General features: G+C 59.8%; 1 protein-coding gene across 1 annotated transcript in view; it reads right to left on the bottom strand.

Annotated features, from left to right (window-relative positions):
• Window positions 1-22,615, bottom strand: part of BCR (BCR activator of RhoGEF and GTPase) — a 114,705-nt gene that overhangs the window by 9,144 nt on the left and 82,946 nt on the right. Inside the window, exons 9-16 of the mRNA XM_045534212.1 lie at window positions 18,456-18,577; window positions 17,294-17,462; window positions 15,279-15,398; window positions 14,414-14,489; window positions 13,068-13,172; window positions 12,314-12,388; window positions 10,580-10,677; window positions 8,358-8,489 (exon numbers count right to left, since the gene is read on the bottom strand). Of these exons, the coding sequence (XP_045390168.1) occupies window positions 8,358-8,489; window positions 10,580-10,677; window positions 12,314-12,388; window positions 13,068-13,172; window positions 14,414-14,489; window positions 15,279-15,398; window positions 17,294-17,462; window positions 18,456-18,577 (897 nt within the window). The remainder of the gene's footprint in view (window positions 1-8,357; window positions 8,490-10,579; window positions 10,678-12,313; window positions 12,389-13,067; window positions 13,173-14,413; window positions 14,490-15,278; window positions 15,399-17,293; window positions 17,463-18,455; window positions 18,578-22,615) is intronic.

Raw genomic sequence — 22,615 nt, 5'->3', positions numbered from 1 at the left:
GCTCTGACGGGGCCAGTGGCCTCGGGGGGTGGTCTGGGTCTCTGCTCAGCTCCCTTGGGGGGGCATGGTGAGGGCCTGGGAAGATCAACTGAGGTGGGTGGGCCTGGTGCACGGGGACCTGGAGGTCCACCTAGAAAACTGCCCCACACGCCCATCCCGGGGAGGCCAAGCCCAGCTGGGACAGGCGTTGAGCACAGCCCCGAAGCGTCAGTGACCTCCTCGCATGGTGGTTTGCGGAGGACCAAGTGCTGCCTTGCTAGCTCTGTAGCTGGTGCGGCCAGATGAGTCACCACCGATGGACGGCCACAGGGCATCCTCTCGCCCACGCCTGGCTGGCGTGGAGGCGGGTATGACTAAACTGCCCAAAGGAGGAAATGCTTGTTCCCTCCTCACTCACCTCCTTGCAGACAACAGCTTCCTCCATGTCCACCGTCACCACCCTGGATGGGGCAGCAGGGTGTCCCCAGCTGCTCCTGTCTGAGCTCTGTGCTTCTGCACTGCAACTACTTCCAGGCATGGGTCTTCCCAGATACCAGCAGAGAACCCCTGTGGCTCTCACTGTGGTCTTGCACCATGGCCTGGTCTCTTGAACTTTTTTTTAAAGACAGGGTCTAGCTATGCTGCCCAGGCTGGAGTGCAGTGGCACAATCACAGCTCACTGCAACCTTGAACTCCTGGCCCCAAGCGATCCTCCTGCCTCAGCCTCCTGAGTAGCTGGGATTACAGGCCTGTGCCAGGCTTATCCCATCTTTAACTCTTTGCTGCTCTTCTCTGCTCCCAACCTGTCTCCAGCATCATTTAAAAAGATCGAGGAACACACCCTCTTAGGGTAGACTACAACGGGCGCTGGTGATGATGTGGAGAACACGAGCTCTCTCACAGCCGCTGCGGATGTAAAATGGGGCAGCCATGCTGGAAAAAAGGCAGTTCTCCAAGATGTTAACTTGCCGCACAAGCCAGCAATCGCACTGGGTGTCTACCCAAGCAGAATGAAAACACACCAGGCCCACACAAAGCCTGGTGCCAAGCACATGTTCACAGCTGCATCAACCATGACAGCCCTGAACTGGAAACAACCCAAGTACCTGTCAACCGGCAAATGGAGAAACAAAAATGTGGCATATGCATGCAAGGGAGTATTATACAGCCATGAAAAGGAACAAAGTACTGATCATGCTACAGTGTGGACGACCCTCAATGATACTGTGCTAAGTGGAAGAAAGCAGTCAAAAGATCAGTCTGGTATGATTCTATTTTTACAGAATGTGAAGAATGGGCAAACCTCTAGAGACAAGAAGCAGATCAGCCTGGGTCTGGGAGTAAGTATATGGAGTGGCTGTAAATGGGAAAGAGGAAATTGTTTTGGGGTGCCGGAAATACTCTAAACTGGATTGCTGGTAAAAGTACAACTCTGTGAATTTACTAAGAAAGTATTCAACTTTACACTTAAAACGGGTAAATTTTATGCTGTGCAAATTAAAGCAGAAAAGATATAGGGTCCAAAACTGGCCCACGATAGAGCCAGGGGGGCTTGCGTCACTGTCCCTCTGCTGAGCCAGTGGCAGTGGCATGCTTCCTCAGGACAAATCCTGGGAAATCTGTACAAGAAGGATTTGCTCATGTGTGTTTACATTCTCGTGGTGTTTACAGCTTAAAATCTTTCCCAAATGTTAGCTAAAAATAAACATCACTGATTTTATGTTCCTGGTGCAAGAGACCCCCTGGGGCATGCCCCCTAAGTCTGTGTTTAAGAGGCTATGTAAGTTTCTCTCCCACTTATGTCTCTGTGACACGAGCCAGGCATGTCTCATACACCTAAGAATGTCCCCACCCCCCAGGCACACCTGAGACCCCAGCCCGGTGAATGGCCATGTGGACAGGACATACACGGGCCTGAGATAATCCTCGCAGCACAGGCAGGGCCCCCCTGTGCCTTTATACTAACAGCAGCATCCGCCTTGCCCGACCACCGGCTGCAACCCACACCTCCTCCACTTCCCACCCGACAGGCTTTATTTTGGCTGATGTCTGTCTTCCCTGCTGGAACGTAAGCTTTGTCCGTTTCATTCTCTGTGGTACCTCCGTATCCAGACATATATACATAAGACAGAAATCAGGCTGAGTGTGGTGGCTCATGCCTGTAATCTCAGCACTTTGGGAGGCTGAGGTGGGAGGATCGCCTGAGGCCAGGAGTTCTAGACCAGCCTCTACAAAAAATTTTTAAAAATTAGCCAGGTGTGATGGCACACACTTGTAGTCCCAGCTACGTGGGAGCCTGAGGTGGGAGGATCGCTTGAGCCCAGGAGCTCGGGGCTGTAGTGAACTACGACTGCATCACTGCACTCCAGCCTGGGAGACAGAGACCCCGTCTCTTAAAAAAAAAAAAAAGATACATCTGTAAGTTATTTAATACACATAGTAAAATGTGTATTGGTACAAAATCAGCACCAGTCACACGCGCTGGGAACTGCCTTGGGCCGGGCACCTGTCTGTCCTCTTACAGGTGAAAGTGCTGAGGCTCTGCAGAGTGGCCGGGGCTGGGGGCAGGGTGCACCCTCTGGTGGTTGGGGCTTTCACCAGGGGCGGGGAGCGATTTTGCTGAGTTAGGACTCCCATGTCCGTCCCTGCACCCTGTGGGCAGTTTTATTTTCTTTAACGTTTTAACAAGTTGCAGTGAAATATACATAAAAAATTTACCACTGTAACCACTTCTAAGTGTACAGTTCTGGAGCACTAAGCACACTCACTGCTGTGACCCATCACCGCCGGCCATCTCCGGCCGTCTTCATCAGCCGGCACGGAAACTCCAGCCCAGTAAACAGTAACCACCCCCCCCCCCCCCCCCCCCCCGCCTCTGGCAACCTCTTATCTACTTTCTGTCCCTATGAATTTGACTACTTCAAATCCCTCACAGAAGTGAACTCACACAGCATTTGTCTTCTGGGACTGGCTTATTTCACTGAGAGAATGTCACAGGGGTTCATTCGTGTTGTAGCGTGTGTCAGAATTTCCTTCCTTTTGAAGGCCGAGTGATATTCCACCGTATGGCTCCGCCACCTTCCGATTACGCATTTCCCGGCTCGTGGGCACCTGGGCTGGCAGGGTCAGTGCTGCTGTGCACACGGGTGCACCCACCCACCTGGGTGTCACCTCCACATCCACACGGCTGTTGCCAGCACCTCCGTGAGCTCTTGGGGCATAAACGCTGAGGAGCAGGTGGTCCCTCAGGGAGACTGTCACGAGTGGGTGGGCCTCCCCTCGAGGTGGGGGGTGGAGAGCGGCTGCAGGGCTCCCCTAGGGGGGGCCCTATCGGACCCGATGGCTCGTGTCTGGTCAGGTTCCCACGAAACCCGGGGTGGCAGAGACAACTGGGGAACCCTGCTCTGCCTGCCTGAGTGAAGCTCCAGATAAAGCCAAGACCACACCAGAGACCCTCGGCCCGAATCTCACCCCCACGGCTCACGTAAAACACGAACAGCAATAACAAAAACCAACTCTGATGCCCGAGCCGGGGCGCAGTCGGAGCCCGGCAACACACATGACAGGTCAGGAGGAATGGTGCACACGGGAGAGATGGGAGCAGACAGAGCTCGACGGCTCGGTACAAAGTTACCCCTAAGGAAAAGAAACAGGGCTAAGGAGATTCAGCAACCTAGAGAATTTGCAAATGGAGGAGAGAAGAAAACGACAGCCGGCCCAGGATGTGCTGGGGCACTCGGACAGTGCCTTCAGGGCCCGTCCCGGTCCCCATCCCTGTCCCGGGCACACCAGGCCAGGCTGCAGACGGAACTGCTCTGCCAGCCCTCCAGCCGCGCTGCGCCCTGTGCATTCCCACGACTCCTGTGCCCTGCTGGGCTTGAAGCACAGGATGTTACTGCCTAAAGCTCAAAAAATCACTCCCTGAAGACACAGACTCCGTGTTCTCCCCGCGAAGGCTTCTGTGTCCCGACCGCACCCTCCGAATAATCACGCCAGCCAAGCCACCAGCTGCCCCTGGGACAGGGCCGGCCGGGCTCTCAGCACACCTGTAGCATCCTTCCTTTTGGGTTTCCCTGCTCTGGGTCGTGAAGCCTGGGGACAAAGGTCTTTCTTGCTCTTGGGGCCCCCAGGGCATGGCATGCGGGAGGCCCCCATCGCTGGGGTGGCACAGCAGGATCTCGGTGTCTGAGGATGGACTGGGACGGCCTCGCTTGCTCAGACGGCTCACTGAGGCTCAGGGCTGGCTCGGAAAGGACCCTCGCCTGAGTCCTTTGTACCTGCCACACGTGTGAGGGCTCAGAGCCATAGTGTTGGTGACTCTTTCCCGGACAGCAGCACCCCCACGGCTGCATCCATGCCGTGTGTCGCTCCTCTGCCTTTCTGGCCTGTGCAAGAAGGGGAGCGGGGACCTGGCAACTCAGCTGGGACACTCGTCTGAAGAGCAGGAGCTGAAATCTGAGCCTCAGGCCGGTGGCTCCTGAACCCAACGCTCATGGGCACTGTGTAGGGGAGTGAAAACCAGACCGAGCCAAGACCTCAAACCGGGAAGATTCTGACTCCTCCTGCCCACGGGAGTGTGTGGGTGGCTTTGCTGTTAACTCGATTTCCATCCTCGGCCCTCCCCTCAGAAGAGCCCCGGGGCCTGCCAGGAGCCTCTGCCCGCCCGGCTGGGTCTGGACTTCTTCCTGCCCCGCGGACACACCTGGGAGCTGCGCCTTCCCCACCTGGACAGCACCTGCCTCGCCTCACGGAAAGGTCTGTCCACTCAACTTCTGAGTCAAAGTGCACGGGGTAATCCTCTTGCCTCAGCCTCCCGAGTAGCTGGGACTACAGGCGTGCGCCACCATGCCCGGCTAATTTTTCTATATATTTTTAGTTGTCCAGATCATTTCTTTCTATTTTTAGTAGAGACGGGGGTCTTGCTCTTGCTCAGGCTGGTCTCGAACTCCCGATCTCGAGCGATCCTCCCAGAGTGCTAGGATTACAGGCGTGAGCCACCACACCTGGCCACTATTATTATTTTTGTCATGGTTGTTAGGAGGCGGTGGAGGAGGCAGCAGGATGCAGAGAGCCGGGCACCCCTCCCCGCACGGCACAGCACAGAAGGCACCTGGTGTTACTGGGAAAAGCCTGGACTCAAAGAGGCCGGGCCCGGCGAGTCAGGCACACCCTCCCCCAGGTACCCCTGGCGGAAAATGGCCGTGGGGGAGACAGAGACCAGGCTGGGGTCGCAGGACGTCACTGGCATCACCGCCCCTCCTCCGATTTCCTTCCTCTTCGGATCTCACAAACAAGTCCCCACCGCCCAGAGCCTGGAGCTCCAGGGGCCAGGCCAGCTGCCGCCTACTTGGCCTGAGTCACGCACACCCTCCACCCGGCGAGGTGCTCGGATCCCTTCCCGTTGAGGGAAGACCAGGGGCCACGTGCCCCACTCAGCTGTCCCCCCGGCTCAGTGACTGGGGCAGAGCAGGATCGAGCCTCCTCCACTGCCTCCTAAAGACCATGACAAGAATAATAATAGCGGCCAGGTGTGGTGGCTCACGCCTGTAATCCTAGCACTCTGGGAGGATCGCTCGAGGTCAGGAGTTCGAGACCAGCCTGAGCAAGAGTGAGACCCCATCTCTACTAAAAATAGAAAGAAATGATCTGGACAACTAAAAATATATAGAAAAAATTAGCCGGGCATGGTGGCGCACACCTGTAGTCCCAGCTACTCGGGAGGCTGAGGCAGGAGGATCACTTGAGCCCAGGAGTTTGAGGTTGCTGTGAGCTAGCTAGGTAGGCTGACGCCATGGCACTCTAGCCTGGGCAACAGAGCGAGACTCTGTCTAAAGACAAAGAAAAAAATAATAATAATAATAGCAGCGAACTGACCCTGTGAGCGGCAGGTCACTGAACGCTCGTGGTGCCGCGGCCTTGCCCCGAATTGCAGGTGAGGGAACAAGCGCAGACAGTGGGGCAGTGACTGGCCCGGGTCACAAGCGTCCTGGAGATTCTCTCCCTGACCAAACTCTATCCGGCCTCCTCTGGCTCTTTCTTCCCACTGGGCCCCATCCTCGGGCTTGTCCTTCACAGCTCAATTTTAGCAAGAACGCTGAGTCAGGCCAGCCAGAACTCCCTGACCTCAGTACCTGCTTGAATCCCTCATCCCCCAGGTGCCATCTGCTCACGCGGCCCCCCCAGAACCCTGTTAGTTCAGCGGAGCCCCAATTCCCCTCACCCCTGATGCTTCCTCTCAGTCCCTTTCTACCCACCGACCCCGCCCTGCTCGTTGGCTATAACCCCCCCCTTGTCCACATGGTCCTCGGAATGGAGCCCAGTTCTATGCTGAGGTCCCTTTTCCTCTATTGCAATCGTCCTGAGTAAAATCTGCTTTTATCCTCTACCTACTGCCCCACTGTTTTTTCTCTGATACCTGCTGCCCTCCTCTTCCCCAGGGTAAGGCAGGGCGCCCAGCAGGACCCCAACTGTCCGAGAGTAAAGCATGAGTTGTGGGCATCAAAAAATACTGTGCAAGGGATTTCAAACGAGGGCTTCTTTTCTCTTTTCCACTGAGACCCCCACAGTCACTCGGAGCCAGGACTCAGAGGCCACGGTTCAAATCCAGCCACTCCCAGGACTCCAGTGGTTGAAGATTCAATGATCTGAGGCAAAGGCTGGTGGAATATGAACCCCCTTTACCTGGTCTGATGAGCTGAGCAAGAGCGGGCAGTGAGGCTGTGCAGAATGCCGGTGGGAGCCGGCCCGGGGCCTGGGGTGTGGGTGAGGAATGCCCTGTGCTGGGGGCAGATGCAGGACCCAGGGAGGGAGGCGGGAAGGGGGTGCACAGGGAGTGTGGCCGGCTCTGCACTCTGCTCCCTCCACCTCCCTGGGTACCCAGGGACCTTGAGCAGGTTAGGGAAGGTCTCCTTGGTGTCAAATGAGCTCTCTCAGAGATCTACGGAAAGGACACAGTGAGAACGCACATGCGCAAAAAGGCCTGAGCTGTGACCATCACCCAGACTATGGCTGTCACTTGACAGATGCTAAAGAACTTCAGTTCTCAAAGGACACCAGCACCAGGATGCACCATCCGGGGCGGAGCAGCCCGTCTGCGTGGAAGCCATGAGATCTACACAGAGGCTGGGAGGGTGAACGAGACCCATGTTGTGGGGCAAGAACAGCACAGCCAAGAGCATTAAAAACATTTTTTTTTTGAGAGATGGGGTTGTGCTACACTGTCCAGGCTGGTCTCGAACTCCTGGGCTGAAGCGATCCTCCTGCCTCAGCCTCCCGAGTAGCTGGGATTTCAGGCACGCACTAGAGGAGCATTTTTGCTCTCAGACCTGGTCTCAAGGGTCTAGGGAGTGGGGTCCCAGGCAGTCCCGAGCACTGGGTTCCCTCGGGTGTCCCAGTGTGGAGACCCGGCGGCAGCACATTGCCTGGGAACCGGGCCAGCCAGGGCCGTGGCCCCCGTTGCACTCATAAGGACTTGTTGGTCTGAATGAGGAGCTTGTGAACCCTCACGGCAAAGATGACAAAGTACTCAAGGAAATCACCCTCCTCCTTCCTTCCTCAGTGTTTCACCAGAAGAGGATTTTTACTTCCTGCCCTTAGGGAGGGAGGTGGGGCTTCTTGGTGAGCCCTGTGCTCCCAGGGGCACCTGCAATGTCAAAACCCCCTCCCCCAGAGGCCACGCACGAAGGTGGAAGGGGACGAGGTGCCGGCTTGGCTGTGTCTAACGAGATGCGCTGTAAGGAGGGCGGTACCAGGGCCTTCTCCCAGCCACCCTGGGAACTGCGCAGCTGGGACCGTGAGAAACAGGCAGGGGCACCGGGTCCTGTCTGACAACTGGCGCTGAGCCCCAGGGCTGGGTAACCTTCCCAAGGACGGGGGCCGGCAGTTCTCCTTGACAACCCAGGGACCAACTGCTGGTCCTGTACGGATACATCCTCCCGCCCACCTGGCAGCTTCTACACCAGCCCTGGGAGGGGAGAGCAGCCTGCTCAGGGATGGGGGGTCCACCCTACAACCTGGGGCTGGACCCAGAAAGGGGATGTCGGGTGGGCACACACTGGGACCGTTTTGCTTTCCAAGAAGAGGTGGCCCAGGAACTGCCAATTTCAGCTCACGGCACCACCGAGCTGTTCCGCCTGTGGGTTCTCCCAGGGCCACGAAAGAACCGAGGCCTCAGCTGGAAGAACAAGCTGGGGATGGGATAGGACACAACAGACAGAGGGGCAGTCCGTCTGGCCCCGTGAGGGCATCAGCCCAGGTCTCCCACGGTGGGTGTTTCAGAGCTGCGGCTGCTCTCCTGCCATGGGTGCCAGGCCACGTGGGCGTCCCCGAGTGCCAGATGGGAGAGGACGGGAGAGGGCGGGAGGGGAGGGCAGCCTCACCTGGACCTGGCCCTTGCCCATGAGCCTGTCTGTGCTCTCGCCGTCCTCCTTGCTGATCTTGGTTTTGTTGTAGCACTTCTCGTAGCACAGGATCCTCAGGGTCTGCGAGCCTTCCAGCTCTATCTCAAACTCCTGCCGCCCCGAGAAAGAAGCAGGAGAGTCGCGTGTGAACAAATGGGTCCAAGCGCGCGGTGGGCAGCACTACAGCCGGAGGGGCCTCAGCTGTGGCTGCTCCACAAACATGGCCCTTCCTGCCCCAGAAGGACCCCTCACCTGGAGACCCTCCTCACTCAGCTCGGACCCTCAGGGGCATTCCCTGTAGGCACCTGTCACCATGCTGTGGCCCAGCCTAGATGCTTCTAGAAGCCCTGAATGCCTCTCAAACCTACCCCAGCATCTCAAAGCATGGTCCCGACACCACCTGCATCACCAGGGGTGCTTGTTAAAAATGCAGGTATTTGATCAGGCGAAGTGGCTCACACCTGTAGTCCCAGCACTTTGGGAGGCTGAGGTGGGAGGACTGCTTGAGCCCAGGAATTCGAGACCAGCCTGGGCAACATAGTGAGACCCCATCTCTAAAAAATAAAAATAAAAAAATTAGCCAGGTGTAGTGGCGCACACTTGCAGTCCCAGCTATTTGGGAGGCTGAGGCAGGAGGATCATTTGAGCCCAGGAGTTCAAGGTTACAGTGAGCTATGATTGTGCCACTGCACTCCAGCCTGGGTGGCAGAGCAAGACCCTGTCTCTAAGAAAAAAAAATGGAGATATTCTAATGGATTCTGGGTGATAATGACATGTCGATGGGGGTTCATGTTTACGGCAGTGAAACTTCTGGTAAGATACTGTGATAGTAGATACATGTCATCACACCTTCATCAAAACCCATAAAATGTGTAGCACCAAGAATGAACCCCAGTGTCCCCTACAGGCTATGGGTGGTAATGACGCCTCAACCGTAACAAATGTCCCACTCTGGTGCGGGCTGTCAACAGTGGCGGGGCAGAGGGGGTAAATGGGAATTCTCTGTCTTTTCTGCTCAATTTTGCTGTGACCCTAAACTGGTCTAAAAAAATTCTATTTAAAAGGAAAAAAAGAAGTGATCGTTGGGGTTGGTACAGGAGGGAGGACTTGGGGGCAGGAATGCTCCCCTAGGCTTTCAAGCCACCTGCGTGGGCGTGGTGTGAACTTCCTGCTCCACCTCGGGATGCCTTCACGCATGGGTTCTCGGTGGGGAAAGGGAGGAGGGTGAGGGGAAGAAAAGGCAGCAGCTCTTTCTGAACCCCAGTGGGGGTGGGGTGTGCGCCTGCCAGGAACATGCACAGCAAGGGTGGTGCCAGGTGACCTGCTGCCATCAAAGCCTTCACACCTTCACGCCTCCCTGCAGCTTCAACTGGCATCTGACTGGGTGCAAGTGCCTAGAACCCCTCCCTCAGTGCCTCTGCTGAGTCAGGGCCCCCTTGCTCTCTGTAAAACCTTTCATGGATCCCGTGAGGCTCTGATCCCCACTCATCCACAGCTGTCACTCGGCCCTTTCTGCTGAGAAAGGCAAGCTGAGTTCCAGCCCCACCGCTGGCCCCACTGGCCTCATGACTTGGTTTCTTCCTCTGCAGGAGAGGCAGCTCTCTGTGGCAGAAGCCAGGACAAGGCATCTCTCATGGATCTGGGGACTTAATCAACACTGGCCTCTCTGCAATAATCCCCCCAAGTCCTGAAGGCTCAGGGCTAAATGGTTAAGGGACTTACACAACAGCTCTCCAAGGTGGGGGAGAGCGAGGGACAAACTCTACAATTCCAGCAGCCAGAGAGGAGCAAACAGGCCCCTTCAGACCAGCGAGGCCCCCCCAGCCCCACAAGCAGAGCCCTCGGCTTCCGGAAACCAAGAGGGTCACAGCCAGCTTAGCCCAACTTCTGTGGAAAAACGCTATGGAAACCTACCAAGTAAACACAAAATGCTAACAAAGGCAGGACAACAAACCCTTTTAAGTCTCTTTCCAAACATTTCTCCAGTAATAGGCTGAGTCTTTGGTCTTTGTGATACGGGGTGGGTGGGTGAGATTCTCAGGAACACAGAGATAAAATCTCTTGGCCGGTCACCCCCACCCCCAGGAGATTCCTGGAATGCTGGCAGTGTCGCTGCCTTCGGGGGAAGCCCTCAGGGAGGCCCTGGAGGTGTGGGCTCTTTCCATGAAAACATCCGGTGCTGCTGGAAGCAGACGCCTCACCTCGTTCCAGTTGGGCTCCGCCGTGTCCCTGTAGACTCGCGTCTTTGCTTTATTCACAAAATAGCCAAAGGAGTCCACCTCCAGGGTGCAGTACAGATCTGTGGGAAGGGGACGCGGGGCGTGACTGCACTTTCCCACATCACCCACACGGGCTAAGAGCAGGTGTTATTTTCAAAATTGGGAAAAAAATAGTCTTAACTTTCTTTTCAAAAATAAACACCCAACCAGTAGCCGGCACGGACCCCAGCACCTCGTGCAATGGCCCCCGCTGCGCCTCATGGAGTTTCTGCGGGTGCAGCCAGGAAGTGGGACCTCTCAGAACAGCCGCTCACTTGGTCACTCGGCAAACCCCGGCTCAAGCCCCTACAGTGAGGAGGGCCCCGCGCTGGGTGGGACGGACAGAGCCGAACGCGTCATCATCGCTACGCGGTGGCACGAGCACCACACGGCGAGGCCACAGCAGGGGCCAGGTGTCCTGGGGAGGCTCCTAGGACCTGAGCAGCCCCCGCTATGAGCCTGATCAGGCAAAGGGGCTCCAGGCCAGGGTGGGGCACAGGGAGCGGTTCAGTGCTGGGAAGGCATGATTTGCAGTGGGGAGTGAGGCTGGGACAGGGCGGGCTTTGCATTTTAGAAAAATCACCCGGGGCTGGGCGGGATTTGGGGCAACACCACCCAGGGCCTGGAGGAAGGTGACCAGAGATGGTCAAGGAGCTCCCCTGACAGGCAGATAAAGTGGGTTAGTTTCTGGCGTGGGGGGTGGGTGGATGGTGGTGCCCCTCACCAAGGCAGGACATGAGATAAGAAGGACAAGTCTGGGACTATAAATGACAGCTTTGTTTTGGGGATGCAAAGACACTAAGGAGACAGGTGGGAAGGTAACAGGAGGCCAGGCGAGAAAAGCAGGGACCCCTTCTGTGTTGCTGACAGAAGCACAGGGAGGTGGCGCCGTGGGGGCGGAAGGTTTGCGTGGAACCCGGGAAATAACAACACCCACGGGGCAGCCAGAGAGGGGGCCCAGGGCAGCAGCCGTGGGTTACGGCTTCACGGAGCATCAGCTAGATGCCAAACTACTCATCTTCTGCAAGTGTACAGTCTGGGGATGTTTAGTAAATTTAAACACTAGTGCAAACACCCACAACAATGGTTTCAGGACCCCGCCCTCCCCTCAAAGGTCCCTTTGGGCTCATGTGCAGGCAGTCCTCACTCCCACCACAGCCCCCAACAATCACTAATCGGCTTTCTGTCTCCCTGTTTTGCCTTTTCTAGAACTTTCATCTACAGTATAATTGGTGTAACCAGCCTTCACTGTTCCGACAGCTTGAGCAGCGAGGAGACCCCTCACCCCTTAGAGAGGAAGGAGGAAAAGGGTATTATCCACCCAGCTCGACCAAGCAGCTAAATCTGCTCTGCTGGGGTCAAGCTGTGCTGCCCACAGCCCTCCTGCCCTGGAACCCAGGCTCTGGGGACCCCAGGGCAACCGGAGCCGGGTTTTCCATCAAACTCCGACCCCTGCGATGACACGGCCTGCCTGCAGGGGGCGGCCCGCCAGCCTGCAGGATCCGAGAAGGCTGCGTCCACTGCGGGAAAGCAATCCCACACCCGGAGGGCATCAGCCCGCGCCAGCAGCCCTGGACTGTCAAACTTCCCTGGCTTCCTACACCCTGCCCGATCAGCCCTTCCTGGGTAGACTCCGGCTCAGCCCCCGCCACCCCCCTTCCCCAGCCAGTCACTTACTTGAACTCTGCTTAAATCCGGTGGCTGAGTGGACGATGACATTCAGGAACCCGTAGAGCCCAGGAGATTCATCATCTACACAAGAGACCAAAGAGGTGAGCTTCTGTCCTCCCGGGAGAGGGAGGCAGGTGATAGCCTGGCTCTGCTTCAAAATCAGCCACCTCGGGTGAAGCCGTGTCTCGGCCAAAAAGGCACCCGCTGTGCGTCTCAAGGATCTAAGCTTCTGGTGGGGTTCACAGCACAGGCAAACCAGAGACCACGACACAGTGTACTAAGGTTCCAAGGGCAAGAGAGGGTGTCGCGGTGACGTGGGACGTGCATGGGGTGTACGTGCACCAGCACGTACCCGTGTGTGTGACCGAGCACACCTGCACGTGTGCAACTGTGAATGCACAACTCAGCCTGACCAACAGTGTGGGCCGGCAAGTAGCTAGAGAGCAGGGCCGGGAGGACGGGACTGGGGCCGGATCCACGGCACAGAGGGTCTCAGGAGCGCCTGTCCCAGGCCTCGTGACTAGGGACAGAGCCGTGTGTCTCCTCAACCACCTAGTGGCAGCTGCCCAGGGAGAGACTGATCCTAGCCCGACCCGTCCACTCCTGGGGGCGGGCAAGAGGCCCTAACAAGGACATATCCGCCTTCTCAACCAAAGTCTGCCAGTCCCAAGGGCAGCACTAACGGCAGGACGGAAGGTGGCCCTCCGGCCAGCGGGCTGCCCTCCCTCCCGGCAGCGCGGCGTGCCGAGGGCGGCCCCACCTTCTTTGTTGATGGTCAGTGGAATGTTGTGAACAGTCTGCAGCTTCACGCACGAGTTGGTCAGCATTTGCAGCTCCACGGACGTCAGGGAGAAGCTTTTGAAACCTGCGACAGTGGAAGAGGAGGTGCCCTGACTGCCAGTCTGCTCCGCTGTCGCTGACCCCCACCACACCCTGGGGAGCGGGCACCGCGGGGCCGGGCACCGGGTGACTCAGGAGGGGGTGAGGGGTCCCCAGGTGTGGTGCTGGTCTAGCAGCAGGCTGAGGCGTGGCCCTGAGAGCCCAGGCCTGGAGGAATCTTAGCGTGACGCTCGGGAACACACGTCACACGCCACCCAAGCACTGCCACGAGGCAGGTCTGCGAATGAGAGGGTGGCCTGGGTGCACCTCCCCGGGGGGTCTCCCCGGACGGACACCAGCGCGGCTCCGCCCCCCACTCAGCTAATGCCGCTTCTCCACTAGGTGAGAAAAGGGGCTTATTCCTGGGCACAATTCGCTGAGCAGGGAACAGAGGCTGCCACCCTGGAAACAGTTTGGGTCCCCCTGTTATGACAGAAAACCCCGGGACGTGAGCATTGCCAGGGCTGCCGGAGCCCCTTGTCCCTGCAGGCCATGGTGGCACTGAGGACTGAGACGTGGCTCTGCATAGGTATGAACGATGAGGCCACGGGAACGGGAGCTCGGGGTGGGCCAGAGGCAAGCAGAGCCCCCCGCCCAGCATCCGTGTGCAACACATGACCCAGAGACGCTGCTCTGGCAGCAGACGGCCCACGGCCGTGGGAGGCCCAGGCCACCCGGGACTCGGTGCTCGGCCAGGCTCCCGCAGGAGAGGGTCGGCAGCACACAGAGGTCAGTGGGAACCAGTCCCAGCAAAGATGGCTCTCGAATCTCAACCCACACTGCTAGGGTGCTGAGGAGGAAACGGGGTCTGCCCTCCCTCCCCTGAACCACCAGGGGGGCCCGAGAAGGCAGGAGAGCGCAGAGGGGAGGGGGCTGCCCGGGAGGGAAGTGGGCATCCTGTCCCGGCAGCAGGCAGTGCCCACCACATGGGGGCAGGTGGGGGCCAGACGGATGGGGCAGCGGTGGGTGCCGGAAAGGCCTGGGGGGCTTCCCAGGGGAGATCAGAGGGCAGAGGGGGAATGAATTCGCAGGGGATGGGGGGTACAGGTGGGGGAATAGAGGGCTGGGGACCTATCGGGACGGCTACAACTTATTTTCTAAATTAGGGCTCATGTAACCTGTCACTTGGATAAAGGCCCTCAAAAAAAAAAGGTTTAAAACCGCAGGAGATGCCCGTCTGGCACTGACGCCCCAAAGCCCATGTCCTCGGGGGCAGAGGCCACTCACACTTCTTCTGCTGCTCCCGGATGTTCTCCCTCCACTCGGCACGCTCGTAGTCGGAGGAGATCAGGAACGTGTAGCTCTAGGGGGGGCGAGAAGGACAGCACGACCCAGTTACCTCCGCTCGGCTAGGCGAGCACCCCGCGGTCTCAGGGCACCCCACTGCTGCCAGCCGGCTGGAGCCCAGTGGCGGGGTGTGCTCATGGCCTGGCGAGTTGTTTCCGGCACTCTCTGCCCTTCTTGCCAGCTGGGCCTTGGGCCATAGCACCTGTGCACACCTACCTCTGGCATAAGCCCCCATCTGAACTGCCTGCACCAGGGTGTGACGCAGGCAGAGGGGGCACAGAGCTTAGGGACGGGGAGGAGGTCACCAGGGGAAATCGCAATGGTGAGCTGAGGTTGACCTGACCTACTGCCTCCGACCTGCGAGCCCCCCGTGCCGACCCAGAGACGAGGCTGCTGCAGAGCCCACCGGCCGCCTCTCCCGGCCAGGCGCCAGAGGACAAACCACTCTGCAGTGACAGGTGCGTCTCATGCCCAGGCAGGGAGAGGCCCAGGCTAGAGACGGCACCAGGAGATGGACCCAAGAGAACAGGTGCGTCTCTGGCCCTTGAGGCCCCCAGACAGCCTCCCTGTCCCAAGGGCTGGGTCTGCACAAACCTCTGAGGCCACCCTCCAAGGACACCCTGCCCCTTCTCAGGTGTGGGAGCTGAGCCAGCTGCCACTCAATCTGCAGGCTACAGCCCAAAGCACCAGGGGGACACGTGTGCCTGCCTGTGCCATGCTGGACAAGGGTGGTCTTGAAAGAAGACGGGCCGTGGTGGGCGGTCAGGGGCGCTGGGAGCGCGGGAGGGGCGCGGTGGATGCTCACCTTGCCGTTGCGGCTGTGCACGCGGAAGGCCATGCTGGGGGACATGAGCAGCAGCAGCGATTCCTGCTCAGACAGCTTCTTCTTCAGCCTCTCCGTGGCCTTGCTGCCCTTGTTCGCTCTCTGCAGGGAGAGGCCACAGCCTCATTTCTCCGTCCCGGGCCTGGCACAACCTGCTCCCACTCGGTCCGTCCCCACCGCCCCCCACGACTGGCCCGCGGAGGGTGGGAGTCCTGTCTGTCCCCTCAGCACCACCCAGCCTGGGGCGGCTGCTGCTGGTGGCCTTTTCAGAGGGCTCAGGCCTGGCACAAGCTGCGGGACGTGCTCAGTAAACCCGTCTTGAGGAATGTGGTCACTCCTCTCGTAAGGACGGAGAGAAGGAACCTTCACAAATGTCTTTGCCTTCAATTTCTACAAACTCCGACAATGTCCGGGGGGCTACTGTGACCCAGAGGGCCCCGTGCCCCCTGCCTGATCCAACCACCAGGCCCCTGGGAATGTCTGTGGGGTCCTGGCAGAGCCACACGGACATCACCAGGACCCGGACGGGAAAACCTTCCCTGCCCGGAGCTGTGTGGATCTCCCCTGAAGCCACCACCCCTGGGGAGGAGGAAACTGAACTGTCACCAAGCAGGGCCTTGTCCCCCTGCAGCAGTGGCCGTCAACAGGCCTCGCCTGCCCCTGCGGACGCAGCTCTGGCTCCTCTGCTTGCGGACACCCTGCCACAGAGGCCACAGTCCCGCCCAGATGAACAAACTAGACGCTCACCCTAGTCTTGGGCCCCCTGCGAGCTCCTACCCGTGCTGGGTTTGGGGGCAGCAGGCTGGGCAGGTGGGTGAGGGCCAAGGTGACACCCTGTCCTGCTGTGTCCACACCAGCCAGGCATCCCTGGACTGAAGCCCAACCTTCTAGGGACCCACCTCATCTGTGGCCACCACATGGCACCTCCCCTGGGCCAGGTAACCCTAGACATGAGAGACTCATCCCTCACTATTTTCATAGTCTCCTAGACCTTTCTGGAAAGAACCAAGGGCCTAAAGTCCAGAACCCCTGGAGGGGTGGTGTCCTCATCAGGACAGTTGCAAGGGGGACAGCCGGGCACGTCCCCCAGTCCCACGTCCTGGGCTGCTGCAGGTCCTCCCCAGTCTGGCTGAGACCTTCCTTCCGGTGACTGGGCACTTCACCCGTGTCAACGGAACCACCCAGCGAAGGTCGGTGCCTGGGCACAGCCACGCCAGCCGGTGGCCGGAGACGAGGACGCAGAGGTATCTCTCCCTGCTAGCAGATGGCGCTTCCCGATTTCCTGATGTTTGCTTTTAAAGGACTGTTCAGGCATTTTCCTGAGCACTTAAAGTGACCCACACTATTCCCTTATGTTAATACTGCTGGCTGCTACGCACTTCTCTGCGTGACTCTTCATTCCTGCTTCACGTGACGGGGGACGGAGGACTGCCCTCCCAAACGTGGCACCCTCCTGGCCTGGGATCTGTAAGTAAAAATCTCCGAACTTGTTTCCCACTGAGCACCTTCCGCAGGACCAGGGGCTGCCCGAGGCCAGGTTTTCCCCGGGACGCGGGTGAGACACGAGGTCGGGCTCACAGCACCAGAGGGACGATCAGTCGGGCGTGAACTGGACACGGGTCAGGCAAGAGGCACAGGGCATCTGCCAGTATGAGCAAGTGTCCCCTGGGAGGGACCCCCTGGTCACGGGTTAGACAACTAGGCATCAGGCTGTCTGCCAGGCACAAGAAGTATCCCGTGAACGGCGCACTGTGCACACCACGCCCCGCCCCCTTCATTTCCCGCAAGCGCAGGGCCGCCGGCCGCTCTGCTACTGGAGCCCCACTGAGCTGGGGACTCCCAGAACAACTGGGCGCCCAGCTGTGACCAGATGCCCAGCCTGCCAAGAGCTGAGAGCCCTCGGGGGTCCCAGAGACCAGACGTGGGGTTGAGACATCTGGCGAAGAGAGTACCCACTGGCCCCCAGGCAGCTGCCCCCGCTGCTCCCAGCCCTGCACCTTCTCTCGCTGGATGTCACTCTTGATCTGGGAGATCTTGATCTTCAAGGCATCCAGCTCCTCGTCCGGCACCAGCGGGATGTTGGGTGCCGCCTCTGACTCGTCCACCATCTGGAAGCTGAGATCCGTGAGCGGGATGTACCATTTGCAGTCGTACTGCTGGGTTTTGCTGGGGGGAGAAGGAGAACGTTGACACACGCTGACCACCTTCCTTGGCTAACTAATGTCACTGCTTTTGAAACCAGAGAGCCCAAGTTCGTGGCCAGGGACGGTTCACCTGACCTAAAACCCAGCTTGAGTTCCGCACAGACTGAGGCCATTGGCAGACGCTGGTGGCCCCGGTCTCAGTGACTCCGGGGAACAGATACTCCAAACAGTGACCCCGGGCCCCAAGGCATCTGAGGAGCCCGGATCCACCGTATCCTGCACTGACCCTCAAGCCAGCAGCTCATGTGGGAGCACACCGAGGCTGCCCAATGAAAGGACGAGACTGAAGTCTACCTCTGGGGCTGCAGAGTTTAAGGGGCTGCAGATCTACCTGGTATAATCCCCTTGCCTGACAGATGGGGAAACTGAGGCTCTCTTCCGAGCTGACTGATTCAACCCACCCAGCATGGCCACGGCAGCATGTGGGAAAGAGACCCGTCCTGGTCCTTCCCAGTGTGACCCTCTCTGCTCCAATCCAACCTGGTGCAACCGGGGTGAGGCAGATCCTGGGGTGATGAGGGGTGTCTGCAGCCCTGTGCTGAGACCAGCTCAGAAGCCGCCACCAGGCCAAAGAGCAGTGACCACCCAGCCATGCCTGCCAAGGGCAGGGGGGACCGTCCTGCACGAGCCCCTGCAGCCCCTGACCTGCCACCCATTCTTCCCAGATAGGTCCCCGCACGACCTCCCCGCAATGGTGCGTAATGTCACGCACCTTCACTAACAAGACTCAAAGCCGGGTCACCACGATGCCCCACGACGTCTGCAGATTGTTACTGACAACTTTTGACCCTGAACCTGGCATTGTGCCCAGGTGGTAGAAACGGAATGTAAAGAAAGGGGCCGGCCACATCGTTACTGATCGCTCCCGGGCGACCCCATGACCCCCAGAGAGGCCCTCCTGTCCTGGCGCGTCGGGGAGATGGGGCGGGGGACGCGGGCCGTGGCGTCTACTCACCCTCCGCTCTGCTTCTTGAGCTTGGTGCAGAGGAGCAGGTCGGTGAAGAGGAAGACATGACGCAGCTTGCGGGCGCCCTCCACCAGCTCCACCATGAAGCTGTCCTTCAGCAGCTGCCGGTGCTGCGGGCACGGGGTGGGGGGTCGGGTCAGCGCCAGCCTGGGCGGGGGCACTCGGGGCCCTCCTGGCCCAGCAGCAGGAGGCCCTGGAGACGTTCTCCCCCCACCCCGGGGGAGATTTCACTCTCTCCACTTCCAGCCCTCAGACGCACTTTCCAGAGCGTTCTGTCCATCTCACTGGCCTGATGACACCAGGGCTTATGTGCCCTTTTGTTCAGAAACATTTCTGAGTCTCTCCAGGGTGCTCGGCCTGGGAAGAGGGGGTGGGGGTTGGGGGCGCATAAGGGCGGGGGAGGGACACAGCCGAGCAAACAGGCTGCGGGGAAAGACGAGTGACACGAGAACCCCCTTTAACAGGGGCCAGTGCCTCTCTGGGGTGGCAACTCCAGACAAGCCAGCCACGCCAGGGAGGGGTGTCCCGGAGGAGGGACCGTCACAGGCACAGGCCCTGTGGTGGGAAGGGCTTCCCGTTCCAGTCAGCAGGGAGGAGACAGGCCCAGGGGCGCTGTGAGAAAGGACTGTCCTCGGGTTGTGACAAGGGCCGGGCCTGGTTCTGAGGACGCAGGAAGCTGGGGGCCCCATGTCTGGAATCCCTCGTCCTCCTGACTAGACAGGACAGGACAGGTGGGAGCCCTGAGTAGGGGTCACACCTCTGACACCTGCCTGGACACGCATGGCCTGAGAGCAGAGAAAAAGTAGAGCTCGGGGGAGGGGGGTTGGGGGGGACGGACGATGGGGGTGGGAGGAGCTCTCAGCCCATCGTGGGCCTTTCTGCCTCCCAGTGCTTCACCTGAAAGTCAAGCAACGGCCCTTCTTGCTCACACAGCTCGAGGGGCTGCTGAATGGGAATGTCGGGTAAATCACTAATTCACCCAACACACGGTGCTCGGTGTCTCATACGGGCTGGGCTCTGTGCCAGGCAAAAGGGGCCAGGACGAAAGGCTGTCATCGCGAGCCCTCCCCAGGCACATCCCCCGAATTATCTGACATGACCCCACAACACGCTGTGGGCAGGTCCTCACGCCCACTTCACAGACGAGAAAGCTGAGCCCTGGAGACGTCACTGTCCGTCCAGGCAGCACAGAGACCAAGTGGCAACATGCACCCGCCCCCCACCCCAGCCTCAGGGAAGGCTTCCCGGGGAGGGCGACCCCCGCCCTGAGCTATGGTGGCTGGAAGGGTCTGCAGGTTGGGGGCGCACAACAGAGTGCATGAAAACCCCGTGTCTCCCCAGCAGGAAGTGCACCTGTGCCCAGATGCCCCATGCTCTGGAGGAGCCAGGCTGGGCTCAGGGGCCAGGGCAGGTGCCTGGCTCTGCTGCCGCCCGCAGCCCAAGGTTCTTCTAGGGAGCCCCTGCCTCCTGAACTCTCCCACACGCTGCGGGGGCCAGAGGCAGCAGAGCCCCCCATACAGCCTGGGCCAGGCCCCTGACACTCCCTGGTTGGAGGCCGCACGTCACCACTGTAGGTAGCTCAGCTCGTGACAGCCCTGGCGGGGGGAGCTATGACTTACGTGGGGGCCATCGGTGCCCATAAGTGGAAGGGCAAGAAGGCTGCTGGCACGCCAAGGCCATGACTCATCGGCACCCGCCCACGCCCTGCCTGCCGGGGGCAGATGGCTGCCTGGTGACGGCACCCGCAGGAAGCAAGAAACGGTGTGTGCACCTGGAGAAACGTCTGTCCGTGCTGTGCTGGGGGGCCGACCCCAGAGACCCCGGGCACGTCCCACTGCTGGGTCCACAGTGGCGACCAGTCTGGAGAGGGTCCTGGGATGCTGAGGTCCTCGGGGAATGACCACAGGCTGCCCCCTTGCCAGGGACACAGCAGAGGGTCTCCGGGACCAGCAGGAGAGGTCGAAGGGACCTTCCGAGAGGGGCAGGGACGTGGCAAGAGGGCAGCCCTCTCTCCCTAAAAGGGGCTGAGTTTCGTGCTGTCACCAGCAGAGGGCGCCCTACGTTCAGCTCAGAAGCGGCACACGCGGCCTGTGGGCCAGAAACGCCCAGACACCCGTCCCCGTCCCCCATGGCAGGGCCTCAACCAGCCCCGACTTCCACCTGACTCACCCCGGTCAGGTCCTCCAAGGGACACAGTAAGCGCAGGGCTGGGTCCCCACAGCGTCCTAAAGACAGTGTAAGCTCCCACGGTTGGGGGAGTGTCCCTGCGACACCGTCTCGAGAGGAGCAAACACCCCCAGGTGGGGCTGCAGGACAGACAGGGCTGGGGTCTTCCTGGACCCCAGGACAGGGACAGCACCGTGCTTCGGAGGTGCTGAGGGGCAGACTCGTAAGAGCGGGTCCCTGGAGTTCCCAGCGCTCTGTTGTGTGTCTCTGTGAGTCTCGTGTCTCCATGCGGGTGCCCCGTTCCAGTGTGAGCGTATGTCACGTGTGTCCTCATGCAGGTAGCCCCACCTGGGCACGTGTCCCTGTGTAGGGTGTGCCCCATGTGTGCTGCGGGGCCGGGCATGGGAGGGAGGCGCGGATAGCAGGACAACACTCCCTTTGGGGCTCCCCCAGGCGGGAAACGCCAGCTGGAAGGGACGCCGGCTGCCTTCTTGAATGACTGATATCACCGCGCGGGAGCCAGGTGGCCAGGGGCTCCTGCACCCTCGCTGCCCGCAGCCGCCCTCCTTCCTCCCTAACGACACCGTGGCTCCGCTGCTCCGTGTCTCTGAGCCTCAGTCCCCTTAAAGCTGAGATGGCAACAGAAAGGACAAGTTGGCGGCATTGTTGAGAGCGTTAAACGAAACAGTGGACCTAACGGCCCTCGTACGGGGCTACCGGAGTCTGTCCTCGAGGGTCGGGTGCCACCTGCATCATGCCAACCGCTCCTCATGGGGACTCGATGAGGGAGGCACCGTCACCCCCGTCTCTACGACAGGAAACCCACCGGGGCCCTAGGAGGTTGCATCGTGTGTCCGCAACCCTCCACGGAGGGGCAGCCCAGGCTGCGGGGGCCTGAGACGGGGGTCTCCTTCCTCTGGGCTCTTCCCCCAGGCCGGGGCCTCCTTCAGCTGTCACCATGGCAACCCCCGCCCCCTCGCCAGGCACAGCCTTCCCAGGAAGACCAAGCTGGGAGAAGGGTACTGCTATGGGCCGAACGTCTGTGTCCCCCCAGAATTCACGAAGCCCTAACGCCTAGTGGGATAGTATTCGGTATTCAGAGGTGGGGCCTTTGGGAGACAATGAGGCTTAGACGGGGTCAGGAGGGCGGGACCCTCGTGACGGTCCAGTGTCCCTGTAAGAGGGAGAGAGAGATCTTATTCTCTCCAAGTTCACACACGGAGGACGGGTCGCGTGAGGACACAGTGAGAAGGCGGCGTCTGTGCACACGGAAGGGAGTTCTCCCTGGGACCTGCCCGTGCTGGCACCTGGCCTCAGACCTCCAGCCCCCAGGACGGGGGAGAAGCGTCTGTAGTTCAAGCTCCCAGCCAGGGGTGCTTTGCTGCAGCTGCCAGAACTAGCGTGGTGGGAAGCCTGAGACCAGGCTCCAGGACGTGCTGGGGGACATCCTCGCTACTGCAGCTTGCTCACACACAGATCAGCAGGGCCTTGACAGGGGGACAGGAACCGCCTCGGAGGCGGCCCAGGTGGGGACCGAGAGGAGAGGAAGCCGAGAAGGGGGTGAGGCGAGACCAAGGTGGGGGCATCAGCTGCTGGCTGAAGGGGGCCCCAGAGGAGGCCGGCAGCCCCAGCCCTCACTATCTCGCCCCCGGAGAGCTGGCCAAGTGCTGGTGACCTGGCTGACACTGCCCGTCAGTGGCACTGGCTGTGCAGGGACATGGTGGGCTCCAGAGGTTCAGTGGGTGGGCCGGGAGCAACAAGGGACCCCAGCCAGGCTGAGGGACACCTGCAGCCGACCACAAGGCCCAGGGTCCTGCCCGTCCTACCTCCTGTCCCTTCCTCCCTCTCTCTGTCCTCTGGCTCCCGGCACTTGGCTAACTGGCCTCCCTGCAGAGCAAACCTCCACTACCTGGGCCCCAAGAAAGCCTCTCCTGGCCAATCCTGGCCCGGATGGTTTCCCACACCCTGGAGAGACATGTCAC

This window comes from Lemur catta, chromosome 21, assembly GCF_020740605.2.
Source record: "Lemur catta isolate mLemCat1 chromosome 21, mLemCat1.pri, whole genome shotgun sequence".
NCBI classification, from domain to species: Eukaryota; Metazoa; Chordata; class Mammalia; order Primates; family Lemuridae; genus Lemur; species Lemur catta.
Note: the sequence above shows the minus strand (reverse complement) of the source record. Positions and strands in the feature narration are given on the sequence as shown.